General features: G+C 39.0%; 1 protein-coding gene across 1 annotated transcript in view; it reads right to left on the bottom strand.

Moving 5' to 3' along the window:
* Nucleotides 1-4477: 4477 nt before the first annotated feature.
* LOC138030962 (ribosome biogenesis protein BMS1 homolog) overlaps nucleotides 4478-17500 on the bottom strand; it is a 39610-nt gene continuing 26587 nt past the window's right edge. Inside the window, 10 exon segments of the mRNA XM_068878816.1 lie at nucleotides 4478-5246; nucleotides 6474-6632; nucleotides 7264-7439; nucleotides 7892-7943; nucleotides 8048-8143; nucleotides 8683-8805; nucleotides 10978-11036; nucleotides 11612-11792; nucleotides 12596-12697; nucleotides 16907-17060. Of these exon segments, the coding sequence (XP_068734917.1) occupies nucleotides 5040-5246; nucleotides 6474-6632; nucleotides 7264-7439; nucleotides 7892-7943; nucleotides 8048-8143; nucleotides 8683-8805; nucleotides 10978-11036; nucleotides 11612-11792; nucleotides 12596-12697; nucleotides 16907-17060 (1309 nt within the window). The 3' untranslated portion in view covers nucleotides 4478-5039.

Genomic DNA, 17500 nt, shown 5'->3' with positions numbered 1-17500 from the left:
TCGAGGAGGAAAGTGAAGGTTTCTCATTATTCATCGGGCAGGATGGACCTAAAATACATTTTGGTATGCTTCAGTAACCTATTACATGATATCGATGATGCCTCTTTCAAACTTGATGCCAAAAACAAAATTAAGAACATAGTACCTTTGCTTTGTTTATTTAGTTCCCAAGTATTTCCTTTCCCGACCTCTTATCTGTTAATCAGAGAGTCTAAAATAAGTCCATGTCTCTACAAACCATTGGACAACCTCCACTTTGGATCTGGGTTAAGGATGGTAATACTACCATTTTTTTTTTCCTTGAAAGAAGGAAGACCTCCAGGATGACTTAATTGCTGCAGGAATTTCAGTATTTTGAACAACAAGGATTGAGGCAATTGCACAGGAAACTCTACGTTGCTCATTTATCAACTGGCAGGAGCGTCTTAAAATAAAATTTGGTATGTTTCGGTAAGCTATTACATGATTACAGTGTAATGCCCAATTCAAACTTGATGCATTAATCAAATTTAAGAACATACTCCTTGGCCTTGGCCTTGGCCTTGGCCTTGACCAAAGTCATTTCCTTCCTGAACTTCTGATCTTTTTATATGAGACAGACACACAAGTTTCTACCAACCAGGGAATAGCCTCTTCTTTGGTTCCCAATTAAGGACTGTAACACTGTCAATTTTCTTTTCCTTGAAAAAAAGAAGACTTTTAGCATGACTTTAATTGCTGCAGAAAATTCAGTATTTTGTACAACAGGGCTTGAGGAAACTGGAGAAACTTTAGGTTGCTTATTATTCAGCTGGCAAGAGTGACGTAAGAGAAAAAATGGTGTATTTCAGTAAGCTATTACATGATCACAGTGTAATGTTTGACTGAAACTTGAAATTTAATGAAATGACTTTAAGAACATACTGCATGTACGTTTGCCTTCCCTATTTATATCCAAGGCCATTTTCTTTCCGGACTTCTCATCTCTTATGGTTTTTTTGTCGTTCTTTTATGATATAGTCAGGAATAAGTCTACATGTACATGTTCTCTTCACATCAGAGGACAGGCCCCGCTTTGGTTGTGGCTTGAGGACAAGACTGATTGTGTAAAAAGGATTTGTAAAGTCCCACTTGATATTTACCAAGTTTTGTTTGTATTGCTTACAGTTACTTGTTTTTCCGACACAGCCCCTATCATAAGAATCGTGAAATGCATTTCTCGTTAACCTTCCTTTGATTACTCAAGTCATCACTTGCTTACATGTAGTTGAAAAATAACAAACCAAGTTCCTTAAATAACAATTCATAAACCTTCTTAATCCACAGGAAACTTTCCTTTACTTTTCCAACTGAATGCTAAAATGAATCGTAACTAAATTAGAGGGAATAACAATTGAAAAGAAAAAAAAAAAGCTTCCTAATATCACCCAAATATCTCCAGGATTGCCTGTCATGTACTTATTGATTATTTTACTTTGTTTTAAAGGGTGTATATTGTTTGCAATTTTCTTGCCAGCTCTATCTGCTCTGCCAGTACTAATTTAAGGGTGTGTGTTGTTTGCATGGTATTGTTACTCATTGAGTTTGTTAACTTGTTTTTCAATTTCTTTACAAAGTTGGATTAGGGCCTTTATGTCCTTTTTAGGCATGGCTTAACACTCAGACTCCACAACTTCAAGCTCATACGTCTTGCTTGTTCCAAACTCATGTCCATCATTTTTTCCCCAAGAGCTGAGGACACACTCTAAAGGACAAAATAGCTTATTGAGGCACTTTGTAGGGGTGCTTTATAAAGACACTGAGCTATTCCCAATGCCCCAAAGTCATAGAGAACCTAATTCAATTCAGGGAACAATCTACGATAGTGTTTTCAGTACTGGTAGAACACATGGAGCTGAAAACTGCAAACAAGACAGTCCCTTAGAAATACAGAGAAAATAGTCAATAAATAGATCGGAAGCAAGCCTGAAGCTAACAAAAGTTGAGCAATATTCTTTGATTGCACTCAAATGGTAAGACAGCCGTGTTGGTGCCACAACAACAGAAAACGGTATAATGATAGTAGCCCATGTTTTGCATAATAATAGAGTCAAATTCCCATATGACTTTTTGGTTGTTGTTCTTTCCACGAACACGACCTCTGTGAGGTCAGGTGCAATCAAAGAACTAGGTGACATTTTTTCTTTTTAATTCTGATTCCTCTCTAGTTTAATTACAATTGACAAAAACATTCAGTTAGAAAAGTAAAGAAAGGTATCCTTGGGATTCAGAAGGTTGAATAAAAGGAAGAAATAAGAAATGTATTTCAGAACTCTTAAGACAATGGCTGTACCAAAAAAGAACCCAAATCCAAGTGGCTGAAGACTAACATTTAATGCCTCTTGGGTAATTTTTCTGCCATTGCCATGAACCAAGCCTTGATATTTGCATGAAAAACTGATTGCTTTGGGGTTTTAATCTAGGAGGAATCTCGCAAATAATGTCTGCTTCCAGTTTGGCCCATTTTGGCACCAGCATTTCTGTCAGTATAAAATATATGTACTGCAATACAATACACTCAGCAGAAGAATACTATGATGCTTTGCATTCATTCACCAAACTACAAGGAACTAAAGTTCAAGTTCGTTCAAGTTTCCTGTGCAGTTCCTGTAGAGCATATGCGATTGTTATTCCAGCCCCACTGGAACGTGTGATCAAAAGATTGATTGGCATTTCCCTTTTGAAATGTTTTGAAATTCATAGGATAATTCAAAGTAAGGTCATTAAATAACATGTCATGTTTTATGTTTAAAATAATGTGATAACCCATTCTGAAACAGTGGAACTTTGTTATTACTTGGCCACTTTGCCCTGGTAAGTTCCCGGAGGTGACCAGGAATTGTATGTGACGTTTAAAGTGGGCCTCTATATGATGACTACATCTTGCAATCCAAATGTGAGATCACTCAACCACTTTTTCATTGAGCAAAGTCTTGTTTGAACTGATACTGGTAGAAAAGAAACTTGTCACCTGGAAATCCATGCAGAAAGTCCTACCAATATGTATGACAAGTAGCACATTTTTCACCTCAATTAAGTAATGGTCCGGCTAAGAAGCAGGCAGCCCAGCGGCAAAAGTACTTAGAAGCTGCTGCTCCAATCGAGGCATCTGATTGGCTAATATCGGAAAATGTCGAAAAAAGATGAGAAAAAATGAAAAAAAGGCCTTTTTTGGATTTCTTCTTCCCCATGCCCTTGATGTCTGTCTCTCGGCCAAATTTGGGCATTGTTCTATGCGCCATTCGCCAATCGGCAAATGGCGCATAGAATCTTGACGATATTTACAAACATAGTTTTTGAAGGCATAATGATTTGTTCTACGAAACAGAATCTAATTTTTTAGACGGCAAGTCGATTACATTTTTCATTGAAATTCAAATTTCGCGCTTTTAGCTGCTTACACCAATGGGAACAGCCGAACTTAATTTGATTAAAAATGTTGGCACATTTTAACTAACCGACGCTATTGCCGCGGGCTATTGTTTTTCTGCCTGCTTCTTAGCCGGACCATTACTTAAAATTTCTTACACAGCCATTGTCAATACTCAAGTTTTTCTTCAAGAATTTCCTCCATCGTAGAAAAAGTATTTTATAATGGTCATCATTTGCATAATGGCTATGGAGTTTATTCTGCCGATAGAACGTATTCCAACTTCCTTTGGAGATTTTCTTAAAAGATATTTCTTGTCAATAGCACGACTGCTTATATATTGCTCTCCTTAGTTCTTCCTATAATTTTGCCACATTAATCCAGGGGATATTGTAGATATTCGTTGAATGACAGCGCTAGGAAGACACCTCTTCAGAAAGATTTACTTCATAGGTACAGTTCACCAATTAACGCTCTAACACGAATTATTTCTCAATGAACCTTAATTTTGTTTCGAAGTGTTACAAACTTGGACTATAGTAAGAAATAGTAAGAAGCGACTTACCTCTACGCCTCATTTGAAACTCCTAGAACCTTGAATCGCCTCGACTTATGTAAAGAACACAAAACACCCGAGGCTTTTGCTAAAAATGGCGGAAGCGAGGCTCTACAATTCCACTCCCTTATTTGGAAGTAGACATTCACAAAGGAAATCACTGACGAAATATAAAGCAAATATGTCTAACGCGAAGAGTATCAAAATGGCTAGCTTTGCAGCCAATAAAAACGCACTTTGGCGAAAGTGCATGCTTTGTAAAATCTCGCATTTTCAAAGTTTCATTGCTCAAAGATGATCTGGTTTGTCTGCGTGGCAGACCTATTTCCGGTTATCATTTCCCTCCAGGGAACCAGGCCTTCACTCCCGGTTAAACTTTACAGAGATTCGCTACTTTTCCATTCCTATAATGCAATACGTTTTGGGGTACAAGTCATTTATAACTGGATATCCATTCTTTTAATGCAAATAACCCCCAAAATGAACTGTATTATGGGATTTGTTGAAATAGCGACGACCTCACTGTCCAATGCACTTTTCATATTGAGTACTTTATTCTCGGCTAACTAATTACAAAACGATAGCCTTGTGCCAGTAAGAAAAACAAAATGTAAACAGACTTCCCTATTTTTGGTCTTGTAGAAAATTAAATCATTCAACTCGCTAGCTCTGACAATATAAAAGCCTCAATAGGACTTCCAGCATTGCAAGAGGCGCGTGTGTGTATAAAGTATGTGTGGACGTGAGCGCGTAACTGTGCATAAACAAGAATGTCTAAACACAGTGTCGTTTTTATCGCACTCGATAGTTTGGGACGTTTAAGGCATCTATTACTGAATAAGGCCCAAGCGCGGCAACAGAAGACAAAGGTCATCAGATATTAAATGCGTCTGCCCTACTTTTGTTTTAATTCTTCAATTCGTGTCGAGGCGAAAAAACAAACGCATCATTTTGCTTTTCACAGTAAATACGTTTAAAGGACACAACCACAGGGAAACCAGAATCGTCGCCTGTTGACGGGCTCCCAAGGAAGTATAACATTCGAGCAGTGCTACAATTAAGGTGCGTTGCGAAAACGTGCTTGTTGCTTGACGATTATGTTTTGGCGTTCCTTTTCCGCTTCTCAGCCTGTCCCAACATTCTGAAGATCTTTCTTCTCTGCTCTTTCTGTTTCTGTAATCTTTTCAAATTCTTCTTCTCTTGTTCTGCGCGGGAAAGTTTCTTTTTTTCTTGTTTACTCTCCTTGCGTTTTCTTAGTCTCTCCTTGTTTGCAGTGTTCAGTTGCTGCATGAGAGTAAACGCCTAAAAAGAACAACGACAATGGCAATCAATCAATCGATCAATCGATCAATCGATCAATCAATCGATTGATCGATCAATCAATCAATCAATCGATCAATCGATCAATCGATCAATAATACGCAACGTACAAGCGATCCTCGCACTTAACTGGACAATTTAAGCAATTTTCTCTCAAAGACACCCGTCAAATTCAGCTGGTAGAGCATTGCACTGGCATTCAATCTCGTTGAAGACACCTCAATTTTACAGGTGTCTATACACCTTATTCCAAAATGGCCGCTATTTAGATATTCTTTTGTTTTTATTGAAATTAGACCTTGATGCCTCGTTCAAGGCAAAATATTCTTTTGAATTTTCAGCTCAAGAACGAGGCATCAAGGGCTAATTTTAATAAAAACAAAAGAATATTTAAATAACAGCCATTTTGGAATAAGGTCTATACAGACAATTTCTTAAATCGACCAGTCAAGTGCGAGGATCACTTAGAACTACCTTTCTTCCTAGTATTTACTTCAATCAATCACTCGATCGATGCCGCAATCAATCAACCAATCAATTAATCAAAGCATATCAATCCCGCTTCTTTGACCCTATTGTTTTTACGGTTAGAGTCCATCGTTGATTGGTTGTTTGTTTTGGTCCATTGTTTTCTGAGCCAATCCCGAGAACCGTTGTAATAACTGCGTACTGACGCAGCTCTTTACAACCTCTAATTTCATTGGATCCCTTTAGGACGCAGCTCTATTGTTTTTAGGGTTAGGGTCCATCGTTGATTGGTTGTTTGTTTTTGGTCCATTGTTTTCTGACCAATCTCGAGGACCGTTGTAATAGCTGCGTACTGAGCCGCTTCTTTGCTAGGTGAAAAGACAAAAATGATTCAGGCCGCAGAAACATCAGTTTCAATTGCAAAAAGGTAATTTTAGCTCAGCTCCTTCTTAAAATGAATTCCACGTTTTGGAGCTGGTTGGTCATTCCTCTTTGCATGTGAACGGGATACAATTCTGATCGCACACTTGAACTCGCTTTGAAAACAAGTCTGTCAAAGGAAAACCTGAAATGGTGGTCTATTAAATTAAATGCTTGGAAACCTCTTCAAATCTATTAATACATGAGCACAGGATGCCTAAACTACGATTTCAGCTTCCAAGACGGTAATCACACTACCAGTTATATCCAATGTTTGGTGAGACCTTAAAACAGCTAGCATGATTTTATTTTTCTACTCACCGATTTTTCTTTGGGCTCCATGACAACGGCTCGCTTGGTTTCCAGGGTCGGCTTGGTTCTCTTCTTCATCAGTTTTGGTTTCGATTTGAATGGCAGCTCCTTCTGTAGTTTCTCTGGGATCTTGAGAGGGTTAAAGTGGCGGGTGACGCGTTCGATAGGCTGAAACGAAAGAAAACGTTTGATCATTTAGAGTAAGACAGATTATAGAGAAAACAACAAGAAAGCCTTTTTTTCCAATGGTAACTTACAGTATGCCACGGGTAACGCTAAGCTTGATCTCTTACAACGATTTTAGTATTTTCATAGTTTTTGGCCTTTAAATGGGTATCTTTCCTGGCGTCACTGTTTACATGTTTTCATTAACATATGAGTTTGCTGACAGAAGGCACTATGTTATTTACAAATTGACATCATTGAAAGGGAAAACTAATTTGCTAACCTTAGGTAAATTTCCAATTTTAAGCCTTTTAGCTTTGATAACGTGCCACTGTTTAGCCATCAAAAAGTGATACATTCTTGCGTGCCAAAGGCGCAAATGATCCGATTCGAACCTCAAAGTATTATTGCTCAGAGATTATCCGCTACATCGGGTTCCAATTTCCAGAGATTCAGTGACTCCTTATGCAATCAATATTCAGCACTTTATTCTTGGCTAACTGAGTAGAAAATCATAGCTTTGTGATAATGAGGCTAACAAAACAAAGATTCCCCCATGTAAATCATTTTACAAATACCTAATGTTTTTGTAAATTCAAGGATAAATAACGATGAACGAGAATAAGTTGTGAACCTTGTACAGCGAGTCTGCATTGACAGGTGGTTTCAGTCCAAGATCCTTTCTCAATTGACCCACAGTACGCATGCCTTGCCATTTCTCTTTCTGGTCTGACGGAAAGAGCAGTGACGTCACTGGGTTGTAAAAATTCGGCACGGAGACTGGGTACCAAGTTCTTATGAAGACTATATCTAGACAACAAAAAATGGTTTTTGCTTAAATTCCCCCTGAGCAGAATCAACACTTATAATGTTTTGCTTGAGTAAATAGTTGAGATGAAATTTCTCCTCTTTTCTCAGCTGCGATTAACTGTTCACCTTATAATAAAAGAAAATACTAATGTGTAAGTTATGTAGATGGGGAACGTCGAACTTCTTGAATGATCGTCACATGTAAATTAAATCATTGCATCTTGGGTAACACCCTATCATATATAGGTTGTTTGCAACCAAGCTCAAGAGATGTAGATAATGCTGCAATTACAATCGCTGGTGCTAATGACAGATCTTTTGTTTTTGTCCACCAACACCGTGGCCATGATATATATCGGTCAACAACAACTTGTGTTATTAACGACTTTAAGCGTGCGTTTTCCGCCTCATAGTGGCAACAAGGCCACGCTGCAGAAGACAAATATACATACCACTCATTAATATTTTGTCTTCGAAACTTGCACGAAATGCACCATCGGGACTCTGCAAATAAAACGATTGAGAAAATGCATTTGTTTAAGAAACACATACTAAACCGATTAAAAATGTTCGATTGGTGTTAAAGCTCCTAAATTTATGACCCATACCTTCAACGCGCGCTTGACCTGTCCTCTGATACCACTAACTGTTCGTATTGTAGCGCCCTCAAATTTTGCAACTTCAAGAGCAGAATTAAACATGCCCTGCGTCAAGCAAGAAAAAAGGAACCAACATTAATGAGCTTTACTTAATGACATTTATTTACAGGTTAACTGTATTTAGCGCTGCAGCTCTAATTGGGGAGTCTGCACAGAAACCAAGTGAAATGAACTCCTATCAAACCGCAGATTGGTTTTCGAGAAGAGGGCGAAACCGGATTACCCGCCAGAGCATATCTCTCGGAGCAGAGTAGAGACCCAAAACACTTTACCCACATGTGACACCAAGTCTGGGAATCAAGCCTGGGGCACATTCGTGGGAGATACTCTCTCTACAACAACGTGAAATCACCCAATTTTAGGTTTGACGACAATGCTATAATCCAACAAAAAAACATTCATTGTTTATATTTAGTTTAAAACTGTTTACACCCATCCAGCTGCAGGATAGTTCGCCGTGTAATGTGCAACGAGAACAAGACAGAGTAATGCTTAGTTATATTTTGGAGTGACATTTCCATTGACATTGCAGCTGTTGTCCTTGCATAAACTCACTACTAGCGCATATCACTAAGAGCTTGCACCTTTATAAACGCAGTGTTCTTAAATATCTTCATTGGTGTCCCTGTTAATTTAAGTTTCTTCACGAGCTGCACGGACTTATCTAAGTCCAACACGGTTCCTGTTGCTGAAATACGAAAGTCTGCCTGAAATTCAAAAAAAAAAAAGGAAATAAAAACCCAAAAGAGTAATCAATCAAAAAGATCATTCCCCTGCTCTGGAAACACGTAATCGACTGATAAACACCTTTTGAAAACATCGAAAAAGTTGTGTTTAAAGCCCCAAGCACATCAGATCTATCAGCTTAGCAAAGTTTCATTCGTGGCTGTTGGCGTAAGCAAGCTCCCCTATTGCGCGGTGGTATTTTCAGCACTTTTCATCATATGTGCCATCACGCCGAGTATTAAATATGTTGAGTAACTTTTTGGCATGAGTGAACATTTGCTACAAGTGTGCGCGCGTGAAAAGCTGTCGAGTTTCTATCATACACCAAACAACAACCTAAATCTAATGCTTTGTCCAGATCTTTCTTCTGGAAATCTCTGAAACGTCTTCGTCTTAGTTGCAATAAGAAAAGAGAAAGCAAAATTTCTTCTTCATCTGATGAGCTGGAGTCCGGCTTTGAGTTTTGTTCTTCCCTTTCCGTATCGGCCATGTTTAATTTAATTTAATTTAATTCACGTTTTATTCTCATATAATTATGGAATTACAGATAAATGGTTTCCCTAGCTGAAAGTCTAGTGATCCGAAAATTATAGGGATCAAAACTTATCTTTTCGAAAATTTTAGCAAGAAAAAGGCTCCCGAAAATTCTAGGTGACCTTTGTAGGGTAAAAATCCGTTAAAAATAGGCAATTATACCATGTTTTAGATCTTTGAAAATCCTAGGCTAGGCAGGCAAGCAAGGAATTTTACAACAAATGTTCCGAAAATTCTAGATCTCAAATCGTCTTCCGAACAGATATTTTCCGAAAATTGACGTTGGGTGCACCAGAATTATTCAAAATGTTGAATATTCCGCGTCGATGGCACGCCTGACGAAAAGCGCTGAAAGCGGCACCGCACACTGGGGGAACTTGATTACATGAAACTTTGCTAAGCTGATAGCTCCAGTGTGCTCCGGGCTTAAACACCAATAGGTGGTTTGCAAGCAATCTCTAGAGACACAGATAACAATGATGCAATGTACAATTGCAAGTGGACAAACAAAAGGACCTAATAGGGACCTTAAGATTCTGCTACGGCGATGTCTACGAGAACGCCCCCAAATAAATCTGCAACGTAAAATTCAAGTTCTGAGGCCAACGTGAGCACATAGCGCTGAATAACAACTTTTTTCGCCAGGTTTTAACATCTTTCCCTGCACTTCACTTCCCGGATAGTTCGGGTAGTTTATAGAAGTTCAACGAGTTGGACTAATGACGACACAGTTTGGAAAATGAGTCGTAATGCAGATCTCTAGGTCCCTAGTGAGAGGCCTTTTTGTCCACCAACATGGTCGCGGCAACGTAACGTGAAAATCACTTATTACTCTAAGTCGGTAATTTTTTGTACCGCAAAATAAGAATTCTAATCAAATAAAAATAGTAAATAAAATACTTCACATAAGGCTAAAACAATAAACGATGCAATACATATAACTTTAAAATAGAGCCATCAAGTATGCCTCACAACAATTTCCAACGCAGAAACAGGTTTCCACATAGGCCTTTTATTCTTCATAGATGGCAAATAGGCCACTTCGGAAAAAAACATAATACTCTTTGTTTCTTCTCCACCCCCCCCCCCCCCCTACCAAAAAAAAAAAACAGATGCCATAAGCATTGTTACCAGTTTCTCTTGGGACTTACAATGGCCCATATCGGCCGAGAATTGAGTTTTGTGAAAAATGGAAGAGACTTGTTTGATATAACCTCATTCCCTGCATGTTTGCTACAGGTATCACGTAACTTCTCAAAAGAGAGAGTTAGAGTTGAAAAAGAAAATTTTCATGGTTTTATGACAAGCACCCGTTTGACGTTTGATATAACTGGATGCGATGCTAAAGCTCGCTATTATCTTCCCTGTATTGCAACAAGCAAACCTAACGAGATCAAATTAGCTATCTTCAATTAACACATTGCGCAAACAAGAATTGCGCAAACAAGCCAACTGAGGGAACTGGGAATGTACCAAAATGTACCAAACAGTGAAAAATTCCAGTTGACAACACATCTCCTTGCATGCATTAATTCCGCAAGTAGGAGATCCAGATCAAGCTATGACCGTTTAGGTATGTCTTTGACATAAAACCTTGAAACTGAATTGTCAGTGCATACCGTATTGCCTGCTACGCTCTTTATAGCTAGAACACCAGCACCAGGAGGAGCAATGGGGCCTAAAACCAATACATGCAAAAAGGATAATGAATACAATTGTAAGAACAAATGCTTCTTTAGCAACAGCTGGGAAGTTGTTTTGCTCAAATTTTAGAATGGTCAAGTATAGGTTCACGCGCCATTTCAAGTTGTCTTATCCCATTCAGGAGCGTATGAAACTACATGTATGCAAATAGATTTCTTAGTTACTAAAGACAAAGGGTATTCCCTAGTGTTTTCACTAAACGAAAATATGCAGTTCAAAAGCACTTCCCACAACTTGTAAATTATAAAATTACACACGTTCAGATAGAAAATGAGAAGATCCCGAAAGTGTGCCGGTTCATTGTTTGAAGCGACCCCACAAAACTACGAGATCGATCAACTTGGTACGACAGGGAAGTGAATCCTACAGGAAAACTTGAAGTGCCAGCTACGTGTAGGAGTCAAAATTGCAGGTAGATGACTTTCCACTCTGTTTTAAAGGGAAAATTCCATGCCTTTTGCCATTGTAAAAAAATCAAGATAAATCCACCCGCTGGCAATTTTGGTATTGGAATAAGAGGCAGCCATAATTATACGGAATGACCCTTACCGAAAAAGGTAGCCATGCAGTGTAAGTGTTCTGGGGTGTATTTTAAAAGCCGATGCCGGCCGTTGTGGTCCTGAATCGAGTACATTGCAAGTGTCTGGAATCTACGCCAGCCAACAGAGACGACCAGCGGATCACGAGTCTTAAGTATGCGCTTGTGCCATCGATGCTTCTTGAAGCGTAACTGAAGAAAAAAGTAACAGGAAAAAAAGAATTACTGCTTTTAAAGGGACACTGTCACGGAGTGACATGCGCAATAGATATTCTATAGATTCGAATATATTCGGTATATGTGCGTTTCCGGCATTTCGACCATTCGTTTTTTGCTCTTTTAGGGGAATCGAAGAGTCGTTTTCGCCCAGAGTTTCTTCGTTTACCTCCATGGCTGCCGCCACTCGTGGACGCCATTTTGAATTTAGCACTTCAAACTTGAAAAAGTCAGGCTGAACTTTTCAAGTTGGGATTCGAAAAGCTGGCGCATGCGCGTCCGTGACAGTGTCCCTTTAAAACACTCTAGACACGTACTTCTTCTTTATTTGTTATTGATTTCATGGGTTCATGGGATGTGTTCGAACCAGTGATGATATATAAACTGATACGGATTTTGGGGAACAATATTACGACTGCCAACTTAACAAGACTCAACAAAGTGCATACTTCATACAGTATCTCCTACACGCTCTCAAATCGAAGGCCACTAATGTCAACGCTAAGGCTAAGTACCAAAGATAAGGCCAACGCAAAATAAAATTATATTCGCGGGAGCAAAGACATGAGAATGGCTATAACACGAGTGTAGGAATCGCGCAGGCCTGTCACCCCCATTCACACAACGACTGATAAGATCAACGCCAGTTTAATGGCCACGCTCTCACTCAGTGGGATTCAGTTCCAGTTCAGTGATAGAGCAACCGGAAGGTCGAAGTGAATCTAGACACCACTCAAGACCAAGAAGTGAAATGTTTGTCTGTTTTGGAAAGCTCTTACCTGGAGAAATCCCATCTTTTCTTCACTGGAAAGAAGACCGCCAAGAATAACAGGATATTTGGCATCGAAGTTGGTCACAAACTCACAAGGCATTTGATCCAACTGAAAGAAAGGGAGAAAAATGCTAATCACTGACGATAACGAGAACGGCCAGAATGATGGTGATGGTGATGACGATAATCACGATGGTGGAGAATGTGGGTATAATTACCTATAATTATCTATTCAGTATATACTAAAACAGTGGATAGCATTGAAGGCACGCTTTGCTTGGCTACTCAAACTCCAAATATCCAGCCGGAGTTTTGAGGTGAAGTGAAGTGAAGCGATTAGTCTCTCCCCTCGGGGCTTTTCAGGACTAATTTACAATGTTTTTCGGGGGACTTAAGCCAGACTGCTTATTACACAGTTTACAATTTATTTTAGGAAGTGAAATATGCCCCCGTCCAGATAAGGTCAGACTACAACACCGGGACTACGTCCCCTACTCTTATCGAACAGTGAGTGGGTTCTTTAGCGTCCCATACTTTTTAATTTCCAGCAAGGGTTATGAGACGGGACCTCCGCTTTACAGTCCTTATCCGAGAAGACTTGAAAGTCTAACCATTTGCAGATGTAATTACAAAGGCAGCACATTCTCCTCAGTTATTTTAAGACCCTGAGTGTTGGTCCGGCCGGAGTCGAACTCACGACCTCCCGCATGACAGCCCGATGCTCAACCAACTGAGCCACCGGTGCGCGGTTCAGTTTTTGATCTCGCGACCTCCCGCACAAACGCCCAATGCTTAACCAATTAGGAAGTATCTCACTAAAGAACCAGCAGCAGTTTGTTGTTCACGCATTTGTCACATCGAAACTAGATTATTGTAATGCATTATTATATGGCCTGCCTAAATATCAGTTACAAATATTGCGGTATGTACAAAACACGTCGGCTAGAGTTGTGTTGCAAATGAGTAGGTTTCACAGCACATTACACCTGTTTTGTGCGAGCCTCACTGGCTGCCGATTCAATACCGTATTATTTTCAAGCTTCTGCTTTTGGTGTATAAATCACTGAATGGGACACCGCCTAGCTCTCTAGCTCAGAAACTACATTATCGTTCTCATACTATATCATTAAGGTCTGTTAGTAATGAACTTTTAATGCAGCCTAGATCGTATACCAAGACCTATGGAGACAGGGAATTCGCTGTTCATGTACTAAGAGAATGGAACTATGGAACTTAATACCCTAAGAAATTCGGAAGTCTAACACCACCTCGACTTTTGAAAGATCACTTAAAGTGCACCTAACCCCAAAATATTTTTTTCGCTAAAATGAATCTTTGCAACTGTTGAAACGCTTTGCAGCCATTTTTTCATTTTTCTAACAAATCCTGCCATTTTATAGGCTTCGAAAGTTGCGAAAATCCAAGCATCTTTTGTTCACGACCGAGTCAGAAGGGGAGTGGGTCTATTTCCTGATTTGACGTCACAATCTCCTTTGCATGCATTTTTACAAAGAGTTAATGCAATGTAAATCAGTTTGTGACGTCAAAACAGGAATAGACCCACTCCCCTTCTGACTCGGTCGTGAACAAAAAAAGCTTGGATTTTTGCAACTTTCTTAGCGTATAAACTGGCAGGATTTGTTAGAAAATGAAAAAATGGCCGCAATGCGTTTCGAACAGTTGCAAAGATTCATTTTAGCGAAAAAAGTATTTTGGGGTTAGGTGCACTTTAAGATGCACTTGTTCACTAAATTTAGTAGTAACAGATCATTCTTTATTACATAAGTATAGAGATTTCCGTGATGAAATAAAAATGACATACGATGTTTTCACTGGTGAAAAATTGTCGTATCTGCTTTTTGATTGGTCGGACGATTTTTCTTTCACTTGTGAAAAATTGTCGTATCAGATTGACTAATATTATGTTGAAATTTGGCGCCAGTGGCCTGTGCATTGACAGTGGGAGCGCAATTTGTAAACATGGCGGCCCACTGGTGTAAGGTTTTCAAAGTTTTTGATCTTTTATTGCTTAGTTTTCTGCACGAAATACTTATAAACGGCCCTAGTGTAAATATAATAGGATATGGTTGTATATTTGTAACTATTCTTAATTAATAGACCTAATCGGCTAACTCAATGTTGTACCCAATTCAAATCTCCCAGGATTAAGATTCTTTGTGTGTTGTATTTGCATGATAATGTAGCATTCATATGTAAATGATATGGAAATACCTGGAACAAAACGTTTTATTCCCAAAGGGTTTGAATTGGGTACAACATTGAGTTAGCCGATTATATCTATTATGTTTATATGATTGTAAAGCGCCTTGAACATAGGATAAGAACGCTACGGAAATAGAGTTATAATAATAATAATAATAATAATAATAATAATAATAATTATTATTATTATTATTATTATTATTATTATCATTACCAAAAACTGGTCGGCGGTGAAGATGAATACAATTCGTCCTTGTCACACGGCGGCCATATTGTCCCGGGAGACCAAAAAAGCTTTGTTTTACCACGCCAAGCAGTTATGGTCATCATCATCGTTGTCGTTGTCGTAGTCATTCTCCTTATCATTATTAGCGTCATCGTCATTGCTGTTATTCGCCCTTGTCACACGGCGGCCATATTGTCCCGGAAGACCAAAAAAGCTTTGTTTGTTTGGAAACCATGGGGGTGAGGCTTGGCGTGGTAAAACAAAGCTTTTTTGGTCTCCCGGGACAATATGGCCGCCGTGTGACAAGGGCGAATAACAGCAATGACGATGACGCTAATAATGATAAGGAGAATGACTACGACAACGACAACGATGATGATGACCATAACTGCTAACCGGTTGGCTCAGTTGGTTGAGCATCAGACTACTGGCCAGTAAGTCGTATCGCAGGCTCAACAGTTGACTCATCCACGAATTTGCTATGGCAATATTTCGTCAGGCTTTAGGACAAACGTTAACTTAATAGGTTTTTGCTTTTGATTTTTGGTGGTTTCTCACTAATGTTATACAAGTATTTTTCACACTTACTTTGGTTTTGGATGTATAAGTAACACGTCGATTTGAGTTAATACGTAACCTCAGAGAATATTTTCATTGTTTACTGACGGAATCTTTAGGGTGCTTTAGCAACGACGACGGAAACGGCAACGAGAACATCATCTCAAAACATAAATTCGCGTTATTGTAATCACTTCGTGACTATTTAAAGCTTTTTAACATGACTACGGTGTGGCAGTACCTCAAGAATGAATCCGATATGAGTCACGCTTAATTTAGGGGAGAAAATGAAAATCTTTTACGCTGTCGTCCTGCTGACGACGGCAAAGAAATGGACAAAAATGAAAAATGCACGTGCAGGGCGTGCAAAGCTATAGTCCTATGTGGTATAGCTAGAGGGCCGTAAGTAGGTTAATTGCATCTCACTCTCGCATCGCACAATGACAATATCTGATATAGAGGATATTACATGTCCGCGCGGAGATACGACATTTCTCTTCGAGTGGTGAAAAAATTTTCACGACTGAGCGCAGCGAACACCAATGAAATACTAAATCACTCCACGAAAGGCATCGAGAGACGCGATTTTCATACGTAACCACAGCAACAGCGATCTTCTCACGTGTGCAAATAACACGCTATCTTCACCTGCGAAGATATCATGTTTTCGCGCGAAAGGTCACTTGGTATTTCATTGGTATTTATATAATAAATAGTGATATTGGTGGTAATAACATTGCTTATGCAAAATTTGGTGGGACAGACGACAAGTAATATGGTATTTTCAAAAGTGGTCTATTAAAACCCAAGAATAAACCATATTTGTATTCTCAGTATTTGACTAGAGCTAGCTTGCAATGGAGGCTAATGCAGGAGAATATATTAAAAAAGTACTTGCATTTAAAAAGATTTCCCCGCATTAGCATCCATTGCAAGCTAGTACCAGTCTATTACTGACAATACAAATATGGTCTATTGCCAATGAATTGAATATTTTCTTTTTCATGCAATCAATGCACTGGTGACAAAAAATGAAGTTTCATGCGCATATGTAATAAAAGCACAATCCTCTACATCAACAAACACATAAAGCATATGCTGAACGGTCTCCCCCAACCCCCCTCTGGACAGTATCAGTCTCAAAGCAGACTATCTTGGTCTCCCCCAACCCCCCTCTGGACAGTATCAGTCTCAAAGTAGACTATCTTGGTCTCCCCCAACCCCCCTCTGGACAGTATCGGTCTCAAAGTAGACTATCTCAAGAACAAAACCCTGGCAGTATGCTATTGCTACTGTGATTGACCATCTTACCTCAACCCTTACATATACTCCGGGTCTGAACCCTTCGTAATGTGCACGCGTTTCGTCATCTAGGTCTTGGAACTCGGATTGATTCAATTGAGCTTGCTCGGACATCTGTGCTTTGAGATCGTCATAATATGAAGTTTCATCTCCTTCATCATATCTAAAGATTGTCAAATGGATAACAATGCAACAGCCTAGCATTGATTTAATAAAAGTGAATGACCTATGGTTGATTACTTAAGCAATAATTTTATAGTCAATAAGGGAATCTTTGCTGACGTCATAGTTTATATTTGTGTTTCACTAACATACATCTACAAGTTTGCTCTTTACAAATTGACTTCAAAAGGTAAAAGAACTTGTTAAACTTAGTTACATCTCTTTTAAGCATTTTGGCTTTGATAACGAGCGAGTTATTTGCCATCAAAAACTAATCAATTCTTGAGTTGCAAATGTACTAATGATTAATACATTCTTAGCAAATTTTCAAATTTTCAAAGTACCACTCCTCAGAGATTGTTTTGACACGTGATCTTGACAAGTGAAAAGATCACTGTTGCAATAGTTACATAGCAAATCGAACCGTTGTTAAAGTGAAAT

Source organism: Montipora capricornis, chromosome 13 (assembly GCF_036669925.1).
Source record: "Montipora capricornis isolate CH-2021 chromosome 13, ASM3666992v2, whole genome shotgun sequence".
Classification (NCBI taxonomy): Eukaryota; Metazoa; Cnidaria; class Anthozoa; order Scleractinia; family Acroporidae; genus Montipora; species Montipora capricornis.
The sequence above is the reverse complement of the archived record's forward strand: the minus strand, read 5'-3'. Positions and strand labels throughout refer to the sequence as shown.